General features: G+C 35.8%; 1 protein-coding gene across 4 annotated transcripts in view; it reads right to left on the reverse strand.

The window, feature by feature from the left end:
• The window catches only part of LOC130664252 (zinc finger protein 608-like), an 80,766-nt gene that overhangs the window by 5,900 nt on the left and 58,053 nt on the right, over window positions 1-16,813 (reverse strand). For all 4 annotated transcript variants that reach the window (XM_057464132.1, XM_057464139.1, XM_057464126.1 and 1 more), the window contains 2 exons: window positions 9,788-9,911; window positions 396-3,521 (listed from right to left, as the gene is read on the reverse strand). In XM_057464132.1, coding sequence (XP_057320115.1) covers window positions 396-3,521; window positions 9,788-9,911 — 3,250 coding nt within the window. The remainder of the gene's footprint in view (window positions 1-395; window positions 3,522-9,787; window positions 9,912-16,813) is intronic.

Genomic DNA, 16,813 nt, shown 5'->3' on the forward strand with positions numbered 1-16,813 from the left:
GCCCAAGTTCCAAGATAAGATCTTTCTTAATAAAAAATGATTCTTATTGAGATTTAGCAACACTTGGCAACGCATTTAATAACAATAATAGTTGGATTAATAATAATAATGATGAAAAGAAAGAACATTTATTACTACAAGCCTCAAGAAAATCGCGTGTTAATTTTGTTAATAAAAATGGGGGCATTGTACCTATCGCGTGCCAGCAAGTAACCATTAATCTCCTCTGTATCTGGTATCGTCAAGGAGTGTCTCAAGTGGTGTACTTAGCAGGCGCATCGGGGATAGTTTGGCCACCTGGATTTATTGACAATATTAATTATAAATTAATTGAGTTGGAGCCGCGGCCGCGGATCGCCTGAAGCCTTACTGTCAGGGTCTGACGAGTGGCTTACCTCCGTAGGGCGCGGGATACTGTCCCCCAAGGATGGGGTAGCCCAGTCCGACGTGTGTGTGGTGATGAGTGTGGACGTGCCTCTGAGGAGGTGGAGATCTGCTGTCTTTGCCGAGATTTCCACTGCTGTTGTCACCGGGTCCTTGTTGTTGGGGGTTATTGCCTGGCTGCTGCTTCCCTCCTTGCTGGGGCCCTCCCTGACTAGGAGGTGGCCCGGGTCCCCCGGCAGCTGACGTCGGAGGGCCACTTGGAGGCCTCGAGGGCGTGGGACCCGCCGAGGATGGACTCGCTGAGGCGGCAGAAGTCTTGGGGGTCGGTGATTTCAGTGCGCGCTCTTGGAGCTCGTGGATTTTGTGCGTGGAATAGTATTGGCTCGCGTGGTGTTGCAGCAAGTCGAGAGCTTTCCCACCAGGAGGTCTACTCAAGTCTTCTGGGGCGTGATACCTCGGCAACTGGAGGTAGGGGTTGCCCGAGAAAGGGCCTGGTACCAACATTGGACTGATTCCGCCGCGGTAGACATGACCTGGGTCAAATGGTATTCCACCGTAATGCTGCGGTGGCATGTAGCCTGGATGGATATACGCGTACTGCGAGGTTGGTGGTGGTGGTGGTCCCTGTGTCTCCATCGTCGGCTTTACTCCTTCCTGTTTGTTCTTGGAGTCGTCATTTTTACCGAGGTCCTGGGGTTTCTCCTGCTTCGGCTGGTGCTTTGGACTTGGGGGTGGAGGTTTAGACTGCTGCGGTTGCTTCACCGAGTCTTCTTTCCGCCTCTGTTCACCCGGGTACAGATAATACCTTCTGTCATCTTGAACTGGTCCAGGAACTGGAGGACCTCTCTGGTTTTGCGAGTTGTGATAGACATGATAGGGACTCATCTGGCTCTTCATTTCTATACTCTCTTTAAGTATTTGGTGGTTCTCGTGCTGCTTGTCTTTTATACTCGACTGCTGCTGTTGCTGTTGCTGCTGCTGCTGTTGCTGCTGCTGAGATTCTTGTTTTATTTTATTTTTTTGCTCGTGATCAATCATCTCTTGCTGGGTCTGCTGCTGCGGCTGAGGCGGTTGCGAGACCGGCTGAGGCTGATACGAGTAACCAGGCGGAATATATCCACCGTAATTACTGTAATAATGTGGCTGCTGCTGAGGCGGCGGTTGACTCAATTCTTTCTTGTCCTTTTCAGAGTTTTGTAAACTCGCCATCAAAGGCATTTGCGGTATATTGAGAGGTTTTATGTCTTGCTTAGGTGTCAAGTCACTCGGTTTTTGTTCATTAGGCTTGTCCTGTACACTGGGTACCAGGTAAGGTGGCTGTCCGTAATAAGGAAACATTCCATAGTGTGGAGGTACATGCGTTTGCATTCCTGCCTTCACATCTTTCTCTTGACCCTGTTTCAATTTGTCAGCAGATTCAGCCTCTAATACTGGCGCACCGTCATCCGATATGTCAGAGTAAGCTGGACTCTGTACGTCGTCCCTCGCAGAGTCTATTATTGGAGCCTCTAGTGGCGAAGGATGCGGACTACCACCCGGTGATTTACGTGATTTCTTTTTGTAGCCTTGTGGTTTAGACGAACGTGGGTCTTTGCTTTTGTCTTGCTCGGGCATCAACGCAGCGGTTGGTTTAACTTTGAATTGCGGCATCTTGGCATGGATACCGACACTAGGATACTGCATGTGCGACTGGACAGGATGACCCGACGGTGCGGTGTTTTGTAAGCCAGGTTGCTGGGGAATCTGCGTGGTGAGACCTTGAAGACCTGGATGTTGGTTTAAAGCTTGAAGACTTGGTTGCTGGGGTGGTGGTTGCTGCTGTTGCTGCTGCTGTTGTTGTTGCTGCTGCTGTTGCTGTTGTTGTTGCTGCTGCTGCTGTTGCTGCTGCTGCTGTGGTGGAAGACCTGGTTGATGAACCATGTGCGCAGGAGCTGGTTGGCCAAGTTGCGTTTGTACAGGGTGTTGAACCGGCTGTAGCTGATGCGCGGGTTGGAGCTGCGGTTGTAGCTGCGGTTGCGGACTCATCAACTGTCCAGGTTGCATCGGCTGACCCGTTAAGTTCTGAGGCGCTTGTAGCATTTGATTCTGCGCTTGGTGCTGAACCGCTTGGCTCGGTTGAGGAGGCTGAGGTATATTTATTGGTTGAGGAATGTTTGTAGTGAGATGAGGTGATGGCACAGGCCTGGGGGACTGACTTGGGTGCGGACTTGGGTGTGGACTTGGATGAGGACTCGGACTCTGCGGAGGCGGATTCGCAGGAGAAACCTGTTGGACCTGAGGCCTCGGACTTGGCTGTACCACGGCCGTCACCGGTGGCACCGTCGTCGCAGCAACTGCAGGTGCTGGCAAATCGTCTTGCCCGAACCTCAACACTCCTGGCTTTACTATACTAGTTTTGTCCGCGAGAATCGGCGTCGGCTGATCTGCCGTAGGCGATGGGACTCTCGGTGGTGGGGTAGGTGTCGCTGGGGGTAACGTCGCCGCTGGAGGACTTGTAGCTCTTACTGGTGTACCTTCCGGTTTATCAACCGGGGACTTAACAGGCGTTGCCGGACTCGGTGCCTCAATATTGCTCTCATCGTTCTCCGACATACTCGTGACGCCCTCTTTGGTGTCTTCGTCGTCGGCAGAACCATGGGCATGGTTCTGATGATACTTTAGTCCATTTTGATTTTTGTACTTTTTACTACAATTTGGTTCTGGACACTCGTATAATACAGGACTTGCTGGCGGCGAACCGCTGGGCGGCGTAGGTGGAGGCGCTCTTCTTTTACTCTTTTCTTCCTCTTCAGGACCTCGTGATTTCCGCTTGGCAGCCGGATCTGGTCGTGGGGGAACAAATGCCGCAGGACTCGGACTCGCTGCCGGCGATCCCTGAGCACCTCTGCGTCCTTTTCCGCCATTTCTCAGTTTACTGTGCACCGAACTCCTCGTTTCGGTAAAATTGCTGAGGTCATTTCCAGGTGTCGCGTTAGCGGCCGCCCGGCCACGTTTCCCTCGTCCCTTGGGTGTCCTCGCGTCCAGGTCACTCGTCGGTGAATCGCAGAATCGTGGCGGTGCCCAGTCGTGTCTCGTACAATCCAGCAACGTACCGACGTACGTTTTTCCTCGCCACGTAACATTCACAACTAATACACCTGCAGCAGAAAAATAGTATATCTTAAATAGTAATTGTCAGTTAATATAAATTATGTATATTTATAAATGCTATTACTATTACTATCAGTTATGTTAAATTATTGTTTGAATATTTAACTGCGGTTATTGTTGACAGAAGAAATAAAATAACTGTTTTATTATTTATAAGAAAGAAAGAAGAAAAAAAAAAAATGCTAATGTTAATGTTAATAATAAGAATTCAAGGTAACCGAGATTCAAAAAACAAAACTTCTTTATACATTAATTCTTATTATTTATACTTGAGATCGTGAGAAAAATATATTTCTGCTAGGTCTCGTCATCGGTTGGCGAATGACGTCACTTGCATTTACCCGTAGAATAAAAATAAAAAAATAATAAAGTTGATAGGATAGGATAGGATATGATCATTTGTCCTCTTCTGACTTGTTATTATCGAGCATCTGTTATCTACTTCTCTTTATAACTCTCTCATAATCTTCACTCAACGTGTGATCAACGAGGCGGATAAATAGCCGTTAATGGTTCACGAGTGTCCATTTACAGAGGTCGAATAAGACACATGAGTACGTATTATAGTCACGATGGCTTCTCCTGGCCTCTACAATGACTAATGAACGAAATATAAATTGATGATGCAGAGATTAAACATATATATTATATCTCTTTGACGCCGAATTTGGTGCAAGAGAGATAAATTGTTTGTGTGGGAATTAGGTGTAGTATAATAACGCGGATTTAGTCCGGAGTAGATTTTGAGTGATTAAAAAAAAATCCAGATCACTCCCGATTTTTTACAGACGAAATTGGTTAGACAGTGAGAATATTTTCAGTTGAAAAATACGATTCGATGAAACTTGTATGCGTCTTTGAATAGCATGAGTCCGATTGTACGTCGTGTTAGCCGGTGAACCGCGACGACGGTACGGCTCGACGGGATGGGAAACAAATCTCAGGCTGGGATTTATGTTTGTGGTGGTGAAGTCTGTGCTGGTGTGGACTACGGCAAAGTATCGAGCAAAGTGAAGGTGGTCCGTAGAAGAAGAGAAGAAGGAAAAGGAATGAGACTGAGAACAAGAAAAAGAAACAAAAATAAGAATAAGAATAAGAACGGTGGAGAAGAGAGAAAAATGAACGAAATGATGATGATGCTGATGCTGGAAGTGTGTGAGATGAATAAGGAAAAGAGACCTGGGATCGGAGAAGAAAAGAGGAACCCGGAGCTTGGTGGCAAAGGGGCCAGAGGGTGGTCGCTGCTTGAGTGCTGAGGGGCTCGCTTCCAATAAAGACCCAGCCGCTATATAGACCTCACCTTCTGGTACAATCCCAAGCTAAATTTTACCATCTGCACACGCACACATACACACACTCGAAATCGAGTATTTGAAAGACAGATATTTTAATTTATATCGTTTTAATTTAAATAAAATAAAATGGAGTTATTATTTTTATTGAATTTACTTTATTTGCGAAGCTGAATGAGATAAAAGAAAGTTTGCTGAGAGTCGGTTGATGAAGAACGAGATGAAAAATAAAAGAAGGAGGTTTCATCGGCAGCTGTAAATTCGATGACGAGTATACTTGAAAGAAGCATCAGAGGTCCCTTTCATCCTCGTCAACATTCACAGGGAAGCAAGTGAGTCAAGAAGGCTTCTACCTCCTCTATCTGCTATGCTGGTCTCTGTGTGTACACTATATCTTGACTCGACGACGAGCTGGCACAAGGGAGACCGAGTACGAGAACCCCAAAAGGATCGATAACGAGCTGCGCTTGCTTGCAAAACCCTGATACCCTTAGCTATTCCGTGCAGATCACCACTTCTATCATCTTCATCAACGTCTGTGATATCGACAACGTCTTTCAAACTACTGCTCCTATATATAATACTAGTACGAGTACTATTATGAGAGACGTCTTTTATCAGACATCCTGTTTGCAGGACAACTTCATGGAACATGCCACATTCTTATGTATATTATACAAATATTTACCTCTCACAAACATCAAACAACATTTTTTTTATTTTTTTCACCTTTTTTATTTTTATTCCGCTAATGCCGACATCTATTCATTGAAATAAAAATTTTTTCGAGACTATAATAATAAAAAAAGTAAAGTTTATTTAGTTGAATAGCCGTAATAAAATGTAATCTCGAGTCATAAAGAATCTCATGAATTTGCCGGCGATTAAATCCTAATTGAAAGTTGGCACGAACTTAAATCCGCGAAAACTGATGAACATGAAGAGCGAATTCTTATCATTTCACACTACTACTGATACTATTGGAAGTTTTTAAATAAAGTGAGAATAGAAGAGGAAAAGAAAAGAATAAATTTATTTTTTTTTTTAGAGAAGACGGAGGGAATTTTAAACTTGTACGTTTTCTTATTATATGTATATTATTTCACAAGAATATTTAACATTCTGGAGGAACGAGAACTGGGGAATAAGTCGCTTTTACTTCTCAGTTCGGAGAAAAAAAAATAAAATGAAATGAGAGTATAAGAGATAGGGAAAATTATAGGTGGATTGAAATAGGGGGTAAAAAACGTAGAGATGAAGGGAGGGATCGGAATAGAAGCAGATCGTGTTGGAAGGGACGTGGGTCCTCGGCAGGAGTAGTGAAATCAAAATGAATGATGGGCATCAACAGATTGCGAGCTATTCAATTGAGATTCGATGAATATATGGATTTCCTAATTCTTATAACTTCGGAAATCCTTGACCCGAAGTGTTCAATCTTGAGAAATAGTTGTTCTGATATATCACTTCGGTTTGTTTTTAGATTTCATAGAAATTTATATTGCATTTGTCCTCATGGTGGAATTTTCAAAGGATTTCCCATAGTCTATCATTTGTCAAGTTTCAAAAATACCATTGGTTCAAAAGTTATCACATCTTTGGAAGTTTTGACGGATGGTCATGAAATTTTATCTACTTTTTCTTTAGGCCATAATCTGAATTATGATAAAAAATTTTAAAAATCGATTGAGTATTTGGGAAATGGTGGCAATTTTAAATATTCAAATTAGTGGAAAATTTTGCTTCCGTGTGTTTGTTACAACTTTTTTGGGAAAATTTCTACCTTTAGTATGTAAAAAAAATATCAAAACTGAAATAATAAGATTTTTTGGTTCCTTAACGTTTCATCTGCAGACGTTAAATCCGCGACGTTGTAAATCGGTAATGTGCCCGTTTTTCACAAGTTTTGTGTGTGTGTAGTTACAATGGTATGTGAACACACTCACGCTTGCAATGGTACTGTAAAAATTAAATGAGTAAATAAATTATTATAAAGTCGTGGATTTAATGTCCGCGGGCAAACATTCATGATACCGTAAAGTTACATTATTAATTTCCGTGTTATACAGAAAAAAAAATGATTTCCTGCCTCTAGAAAATTTTCGTTTTCAATTTATAATGCAAAGAATTTCTTAGAGCGACTGAAAATTTTTTACGCTACAAAAATTCCATTTTTCTAACTTTGGCAGTTTTTGACCTCGAAGTTCATTGAAAATGTCAAAAAAACTAAATTTTCAGTTGAATTTCATCTTAAAACTTCAACATAAATAAATAATGAGAAATCTACTTTAATTTCAGATACCGAATGGTCTTTTTTGTTTTTGTTTTTGTTGATAAAGAAGTTTTAAGTCGTACAGTAACGTTATTGTAATGTAAGTCGTTTGATTAATTATCAAAGGCATTTCATAGTTGAATATATAATCGGTTTCTGTTAAGCCCAAAGAGAGTATGCAAGTGGAATAATAATGAAGAATATACATATAGAAGTAAATGGAACGTCTAAAACCAATCCCGAGAGATGCTACGCGAGCTCCAGGACTACAAATTACATGAGTTAAATTATTATATGAAATATGAAAGATGGAAACTACGCTCGAGTAAGACGTACTTTCCTCATCCTCTTACAAACTTCATCTATTGTCTCCTACTGATAAATCGGTCTTTTTAACTATTATAACTTTAATAACGTGTACCGTAAATTATTAGTCGTGGTTTATTATAAATATATAGATATAGATACAGTACCGTCTTTTCAGATAATTAATTTATCGACGAAATTATTTTATCTAAAATTAAATCAAGTTGTAGCAATAAGCAGAGATAAAGAGCTTTAATATATCAAACGTTATTTGATGATAGTTTGAATTAAAATTATTTTGTAATTTATAATTCTAGTATACGGATGTAGGGGAGGGCTGGCAAAATAGGGGATCTGAAAATCGCCATGGAAATTTATTATTTTCACTGTTTTTTTTGTAAGTTTGAAAATTTCATTAGAAAATTTTCTATTCTTAAGCTATATTGAATTGATAATTTGGAAATTTACATGTAAATTACGATAATTACTCAATTTTGAAACGACGTCATGTCGTCCGAAAACGAAGAAGAAAAAAATCATTTAAAATTTTCCATTACTTTAAAAATAAACAAAAATTTTTATCGTAATCAGGATCAAAAAGTAAATTTTCTAAAGCATTTTCTTTTTGCTAAGTTCTGATAACTATAATTTTTTTAAAAAATAATGTCTACTCCGAAATAGATCATAAGCTTTTTGAATAAAGATTTATATCTTTAGATTTAAACTCAAGAATAGGTCAGTTGTTTTCAAATGGCTTTAGTTAAAGTAATTACGTCTGAATAGAATGGAATTAAGTTAACAGTGAGGATTACAAGGGACAATTGAATCCCAAAAGATAATTTTTAAGTAATTAAAGTGTCAGAAGGTTTTAAGAAAATGAGGAAACTAAATTTAAACAGAGTTAATTACGACATGTAAGCGCATTTACTAGTATTGATCTATAATCTTTCATGAGTATTTTATGACTGCTAATTTATGTTTGAAATCATTTTTTTCATATTTATGTATTCAAATTAAATGCTGATTTCTACTGGCAATGAATAAATGATCGAGAAAAACAGATTATGAGCGTATTTTTGTCTCAAGAAAATTTTCATTTTCAATTCGTAGTGCAAAAAATTTCTTAGAGCGCGTAAAAATTTTTTGCGCCAAGAAGTCCATTTTTGAGAAAAGTCCAGATGAAAAATTACAGTTTCTACAGTGAAAACAGACCTCGGGGTAAAAATCTAAAAACGTTAAAGCTTAAACTGTAATTTTAGAAAATTGTTATAGTAATAAAATTAATACAATTTTAAGCAGCAAATTTTACAGTTTAAAATGTAATTTTAGTTAAATAAATCTTTAAAGCATTATTTACTTTTTATTTTGAATTCTTGCTTTATTTAAAAATTAATAGTCAATAGGTGAAACTGTAAAAATTAAGATTTATTGGTTATGTATTTTTTGCTTTCTGAAATAATACCTCTTATGTATTGATAACATAAAAATTACACTGTGAGTTATCAATTGTCGAGAATGATGAATGATCGGAGAAAAATCACAGCTCACACTGTAATTTTTAAATTCTATATCTTAAGAAGAACACTACTATACAGAATAGTAATATTAACGATAAAAAATGTAATTTTAACTAATTTTATAATAAAATTTAAAATTATAAAATCTGTTTACTGTAGAGAGCTGGACAATATCGAGTTTGAAGCTGTAATATTTATTATGCCTGGGATAAAAATGTAATTTTTACAGTTTCAGAGTCGCACCGTTTTACTACTATACGAAACTGTAACAAATACAGATATGAGTTCCATTTTCCAATTACTCTTTTTTCCGTGTACGCATAGAAATCTATAGAATAAGCTCTTAAATATTAATACTGAAATACGTCTAGTGGAAAATGGCAGTGGAGTTTATCAAGCATAAAAATAAGAAAGTTAAAAAATAAATAAATAAAATATTAAACCCAGTGATTCAGCTTTCAGAAAGTATACATCAGGTTGAGTTGAGAGTTTAAAGTCGAGAGAAAATGAATTTCACGTTGAAATGCATGTGAAAACTTGAAAAGGGTGAGAATACTCTTTTATCTATACACAGCTGGATTTTATCTGATTTGCCCTGTAGCATTCATTCGCGTTTTCTTTAGAGATTTTCAAGGGCTGTATAAAAATAATGCACTCGACTTTCTATTGTTCCATTAAATTTCAATGAAGATGTCGCTCAATACTAAAGAAAATCTACATTACAGAGCTTTTCTTGGCATTACTGCGCATCAGACAAAAGATCAGGAAATTCATTAAAATTACTTTGATGTTTTGTTTTGTTGGATCTTTTCAATTCTGTTCTACTCTATTATCATTATTATTAATAAATTGTCTTAGATCCTCACCTCCTTCAGTCTCGTGCCAAACGATGCCTTCAAGTGTCACAGAGGTTCCAGGTTCACAGGGGCCCAGACATTCGGGTTCCGTGATTGTTCCGACACTCGTTCCGACACAAACGTCAGACATGTCCTGCAATAAAACCAGAAAAATTAAAAAAAATTTAAAACAAGTGTGCGGTTAATAATCAGCCACCCCTAGTTAAAATAAACGAAGGCTGCCTTGTTTTAAACTAGGCGCTAGCTAGCGAAATCGAGGCAGTTCGAGAGATCGTGCGCCACCTATAATTAAGAAATTGGCATAGCATACCCCTTAGACTGGGCCAAAAAAATTGACTAATTTTTTTTTCATAGCTATATCGAAAATATTATTCAGAATGACAAAAAAAAAAATTTCATGAAAGTTTGAGCCCTTCATATTAATTTTAAGAGGTCTATCATCGGTATTTTTAATTTTAATTGATAATTTGATGTTTTACGTCAGAACTGCTAAAACATTGGAGTAAAAAAAAATCATTTTTACTTATTCTTATGTAAAATTGAATTCCCTACAAAAAAGGTCTGATTGAAAATTTTCGTCAGACAAGCCGTTTCCGATTAATTAAGCTTAATAAAGTGATATATTTTTTCGAACCACTTTTTGGACTGAGTGGTTCGGCTTGCACTTGAAATTAGTGAATATTCACTTATTTTCACTAATTCGTGTTTAGAGAGTAGCCAGCGCCTCGTTTTCATTTTAACTACACAGAAAAAACAGATATCTTGAGTCAAGAAAATATTTTCGAAGACAAACGTTTTCGGGAACCAAGTCAAGATTTTCTTGAGCCAAGAGAATTCGTCTTGGTTGGAGAAGATTACTTTATCTGAGAAAATTTAGGTCTCCAAAAAAATTTTCTTAAATCAAGAATATTTACCTTCAGTCGAGAATTTTTTTTTTGTGTGTAGGGGTGCAGAATTTGAATTACGCAAACAACCGGGCGATTGGATTATTAATAATCCGATGATTATGATTATGGTAAGTGGAGGTGAATTAGTAGTCCATAAATGTGTACGAGGGTAGTAAATTCCGTAAAACGTATGCGCCTGGGTAATGGGCAAAGAAATTGAGTTAATAGAGAAATCCTTTGCTACTCTTACACTCTTTATTCATATGTACATACTTCTGTTGGGTTTGTTCTCTCTTAAACCCCGTGGGGATTACAATGGGAGTTTTAAATGCAAATCGTTGAGTTTATGCTGAGGCTTCCATAATTACAGAAGCGGTCGCTGCCTTTACTTCCATAATGCAAACTACTGAGGTCACGCCTCCTCAGAGTTTATTTTCCACCGTGAAAACGCTCACTATCCAAGTACTATGAGTTATGGGTTACACTTTTTTTATAATGTCACGGCGTTTAATAAAAATTTCTTAAACTTTTGTTTTATTTTTTAATCGACCGGTGGAAAATTTTATTTTGTAGTAAAACAAGATTAATGTACACCCTCATATATTTATATATATTTATAGACGGGTGTTTTATGCCCGTATGTGGTATATGCTTTGTAAGTATTGAAAGTGTGTATGTGCTGTCGAGGCGCACATGAGGACTTTACGATCGGTTCTTGTCGAAAAAGGTTTATGTTACAAGTTTTCGAGGCACTAGACTCTAACAATACAAAAACTGCTAAGCGGTAAAGTTAAAATTTAATTGTATAAAAAGTAAATCCGTATTGTGAGTGAAAATACAGAAGCAGTAAAAAAAGGAATGAAACCTTTCAACAGATAATGCGGGAAATGTGAGGGAATAAAAACAATTAACGAGCAGCATTAAAAAGTAAATGAAATGTCATTTGATGGGGTAATTTTTTGAGGATTATATATTTAGCTATGAAAAGTACGTCTGCAGACTTGGGTTTATAGACTTGTATGTACAGTTTATGTGATGAGAAAGAAAAAAGAGATAACAGTGAGGAATAAGAACAAAGTATTCCTGTGAGATGTCTTGTCCTTAAGAGCCTGGAAAACAATTTTATGGGAGGAACGGGAGAGCCGGAGAAAAGAACCAGACGTGGATGGGAAGAGGAAAAATGTTGCGGTACTTACGAACAACTTGAGTCTTAACTCGAGTTGTGAAACAAAAAAAATGAGCCGAGACTAAAGGTATAAGATGTATAGATATATGTGTGTGTGTGTGTTTGGTAGTTGAGACATATATATCTACATTCACATCCATGCACTGCATTCCTGTATCACATTGTACGGTTGATGAAGCAGAAAAATTCAAATCCACCTGCAGTATATATTATTTCGATTTATTGGATAAATATTTGCTCGAATAAAAACAAGTCGACAAACTATTTTTTAAAAATTTATTCCTATAAGTTTTACTTTTATATGGTAAAAATGAGAGAGGTGTTTCGCTGGCACAAAGAAGAAAGCAGAGTTGAAAGACGAGTCTCGAGGAAACCCGAGGATTGAGAGTCCTCCTCCTTCATGCCTTTTTTCTTTTTGCTTCTTCTGCTTTTGCTTCTTTTTCTTCTTCAACACTCGGCAGCCATGTTCACTCTCTCATGAATATATTCATGAATTTCTAGCAGACACACTGGTACAGAGTACGTGCACTAGTACGTAAATGTATGTGTAGATATATAAATGTATGTGGTTTAAAAGGGAATAGTGTGCGGCAAGATAGTTAGCAAGTAACTCTGCATAGTCTAGGAGCTTTAAACTCTGCAATTATTAGCCGGTTAATTCGAAAATTTTCTGCAACTCAAATATCTCAATCTAATCTTGATGACTTTACTGTTAAGACGTCTAACGTTTAATAGATTCAGAGGTTTTTGGATTTAAAAATTCAAATTTTTTTATTTTTGCTGCAGAACTAATTCGAGATTTATTGGCGGGTTGATTACCGAGTTGTTATGCGCATACGTGACTGGATATAAAATAGTTGTTATGAATATTGTAGAATATATCTGCGGTGCATCTGGGAACAACATCGGAAATAGAAACGGTAGCCCTGCTGGCTAATTGCGGGCCAATTACCGGGCAGGTTGCTGCGTTACTCGCAATCACGATGCAAGGCGGCGATAAAACCTCGACAGTGTTGCTGCACCGGCACACTTGCAAACTATCGTTGTAGATATATATTTATATATATATATACAACTACAGATAAAAAGACCCAAGGGCAAAATAAAATACTAAGCCGCATAATCCTGATGCGCTTTTTCTTCGGTGGAAAATGGGAAGACGCTGTCTAAGATAATTATTTCGTGACATCCAACATTAAATATATTTTTTATCTTTTAAATTACAGACCAAAAGTATATTTAAATGCCCGTCTCTAGTATTGTCAAGTTGTTTCGTACAATTAAATTATTTTAAGGTAAAAAATTTATTCTATACTTGTTTTCTTTATTTTTTTTCCATTAAAATAAAAATTACGGGATTAACTTAATTTATTAATGACAAAAAAAATATGATGAAAGAGCTCAAGTTAAAATTGTTAGCGCTATATAATTACATACAGAAGTAAAAAGACAAAATATATAATAATAATAATAATAATAAAAAATAACAAACTCGTCTTTTGTTGTTACTCCGAAGAGAGAGCATTACAGCAATCAACTTTAATGGAAGCAATAAAATGCAGGTGGCAGTACTACGTATTATTCTTCTTAGTTTTTATATTATTGTTATTATTATGGTTTTTTTTTTACTAGGTTATTTTTAAAAACCGCGAGAAAAAGCTTGTCAAGTTGCCCCACCTTAAATATTATTATCTTTATTCTCGAGAAAGCATAAATGTAATCGGGTTTTGGCATATCTAAATCCATTTTGTAACCGTGCCAACAAAAAACTCCTCTGGCTCGTTTGCGGGTAAACTGAAAAGCTCGTTTACATTTTTTGCTTTATTACATCTGAAGCTTTCACACCGCGTAATTTTTATTGGCTCATTAATATCATTATTATTATTTTTACTACTACTATTACAACTCTATTCATATATTATATATTTTTAAAATCCATTAGCTTTATTGTGTAAAAAATAAATTTGCTTTATTGATGATTTTATGGGAGCAATTTAAATGTCATTTGATTTTAACTTGTCAAAGTAAATATAGATTTTATTTTTTTATTTCATCGGGCTATAAAACCTACATCATCGCTCGTTTGTAACTATGTAGTCACTTATTATCTATATATCTATAGCTCTAGATATAGAACGCTCGTTCAAGTCTATCGATTTTAACCCCTCAACTATTTTATTATTATTACACTAACGCAAAGCGATATTTCAATGACTTAACAGTGATTTCATAAACTATAGACACTGATCGATTGCCAATTATTATTTGCCCTCGCAATTAATTCTACGATAAGAATTTTTATTTATTATTTATTAACTACTGTTTTATAAATATTTTTATTATAAACAGGGAAGATAAAGTAACTTTAAATTGGAAATTGTAATGCTCAATACGTGAGAAATTATTTTTACAAAAAAAGAAAAAAGTTACCGGCGGGTAATAAGGCCTAGCTTAGAGAGATTTTAAATAGAATCGAAAATATTGCATTTAATTATCGAAATGTATCATTTATCTTTATTTCAATACATTAGCCATAAAATGTAATAAAGTAATGGTAACTTATACCATAAACAAACAAAAAATTAAACTTTTACAAAAACCATACGAATAGGCCTTATTTTACTACGGTAGGATAATAAGGCCTACGGGTTAAACAAACTGGAATAGTTTAATTATACTTAATAAAATTGGTATTAGAGATGAATCATCACTTAAATTTAGCAACAATACTTTTTTAAAGACAGAAGACTAGATTGTTTTTTATAATTTCTTCTGCGCTACGACATCATATGACGGATAATGAAATATAGAAGATAGGGAACGTGGTATCGGGACTCTATAAATTTGTCGTAACATCTCTATGCAAGACCCTTCTACTAGAGTAGTCTTTAGTGGAGGCGGTTATTTTAAATATCATTTCTATCGCATAGGCCTTATTACCCAACAGGCCTCATTACCCGCGGGTACCTTAGGTTGTTCATACACACAGATAAATTTTTAGTAAAAATTACCTAAAGAATTTGATACTGTACTCTCTTAAAATGAATCAGTGAAAAAACCTACAAATCAGTGAGTATTCACTGCAAATCAGTCCTAAGTCCATATATTACTGATTCGATTAGTGATATATTTGGGAGTATTTGTGCAGTGAACATTCACTGATTGAAGTACTTTTCACTGATTAATTTTAAGAGAGTGAGGACATGTGGTACATATCTTAATTTTTTCCATGTACATTCGATAGCATGTAAATGAAGTACAATTTCTACCAACAACAGTAAAAATTTAGTGACTGGCTAGATTTCCTTACAGTACCAAACTTTATGGGTAATTTTTACTCAAAAATTATTTGCGTGCACACGGAAAAAAGAATACTTAAAAAATTAGTGTTTTAAAAGTAAAAATGATCTTTTTGAACTCGAAAGTCTAAAAATTGTAGCTTATACTGTAGTTTTCACAATATCTAATCAGAATTTCACTATACACTGAGAGAAAAAACATCTTTTTGGATCATGGTATATTTTTATCCATTGGAATTTTGAATCTAAAATATTTCTAGTGTAGTATAGTTAAATTTTGATTTCTTCTGTCAAGAAAATGATCCTTCGCGCTGGATATGAAACTATCGACTTATTACTCGAAAAAATATTGTTTTCACAAGTTATTATTTTTTCACAGTGAAAGCTGCAATTTATACTTTTGAGTTTGAAAAAATTGTTTTTACTATGAAAACTGTAATATTTCACGAAGACGATAAAAAATTGGGAGTGAATTCAGACATTATTTAAACCCGAATTCGCTCCGTCACTCGGATTTCCAGAGTTTAAAAAAAATCATTCTGCATACGGAGTAAATGAAGAGTTTGTTTTTTCAGCTGAGTGATTTCTGAGTGATCTGAATTTTATTTCATTCCAATTCGGAGTTTTAATATTAAAATAAACTCCTTTTAGGAGTGAATTTCACTCCGAGGAGATCAAATAAATAAACAAATCCGCTCCGCATTCCCGCTAATTTTTTTAGTATGCTCTTTTTTCCGTGCAATTAAATCCACTTTAAATGAATCCAATGCCCAAGATAAAAATTATAATAATTCTAAAAGCAACATGTTTCTGCCCAGGAGACATCGAATAATAATAATAATTATTTGCAAAAAGTGAATACCCACAATTTGTCGATATACTTTGTAACAAAGCGTGTTTATGATATTAATATTTGTTAATAACATGTGACAAGCTAATGAAAATATGTGCTGGGACTGGAATGCAGTCAGCAAGTCAAGAATCATTCAATCAAAGTTCTTTTCAACGGATACAAGAACAAATATATATGTTGTAGCAGCAATAATAATAATAATAGTAATAGTAATAGTAATAATGTGTAATGTATAATGAAGTAAGATAAACAGAAGTACATATCTATACATACAGCATTGAAAAAAGACAGAAAAGTTTTAATAGCGTTAACGAATGCCACGTACGAGTTTGATGGAAAAAAACAAGACGGACATGTTGCTATACCGCGAATCGATCAAAGGCCCTTGGGCGACACTCAACAAGAAACTGTGACGTGTAAAACGTTGCCTTACTTAACTCCAACCATCTATCTCATATATATATATATATATATATATATATATATATATATATATATATATATATATATATATATATATATATATATATATATATATATATATATATATATATATATATATATATATATATATATATATATATATATATACATTTGTATATAATATATATGTATCTGTTACTACTGGTTTGAGACGATTAACTCGACAAGAGTATGCCCCTGAGCGGTCGATGCCATCTTAAGAGTTGTTATCAACTATAGTAATTAAACACTTGGTTTTTTAATTATTTTTTAATTAATTACCCAACGAATTTGTAATTAGTTTCTCTTAATTTAGGTTTGAATAAAAAGATATTTTAAACTTGAGAG

This window comes from Microplitis mediator, chromosome 1 (assembly GCF_029852145.1).
Source record: "Microplitis mediator isolate UGA2020A chromosome 1, iyMicMedi2.1, whole genome shotgun sequence".
NCBI classification, from domain to species: Eukaryota; Metazoa; Arthropoda; class Insecta; order Hymenoptera; family Braconidae; genus Microplitis; species Microplitis mediator.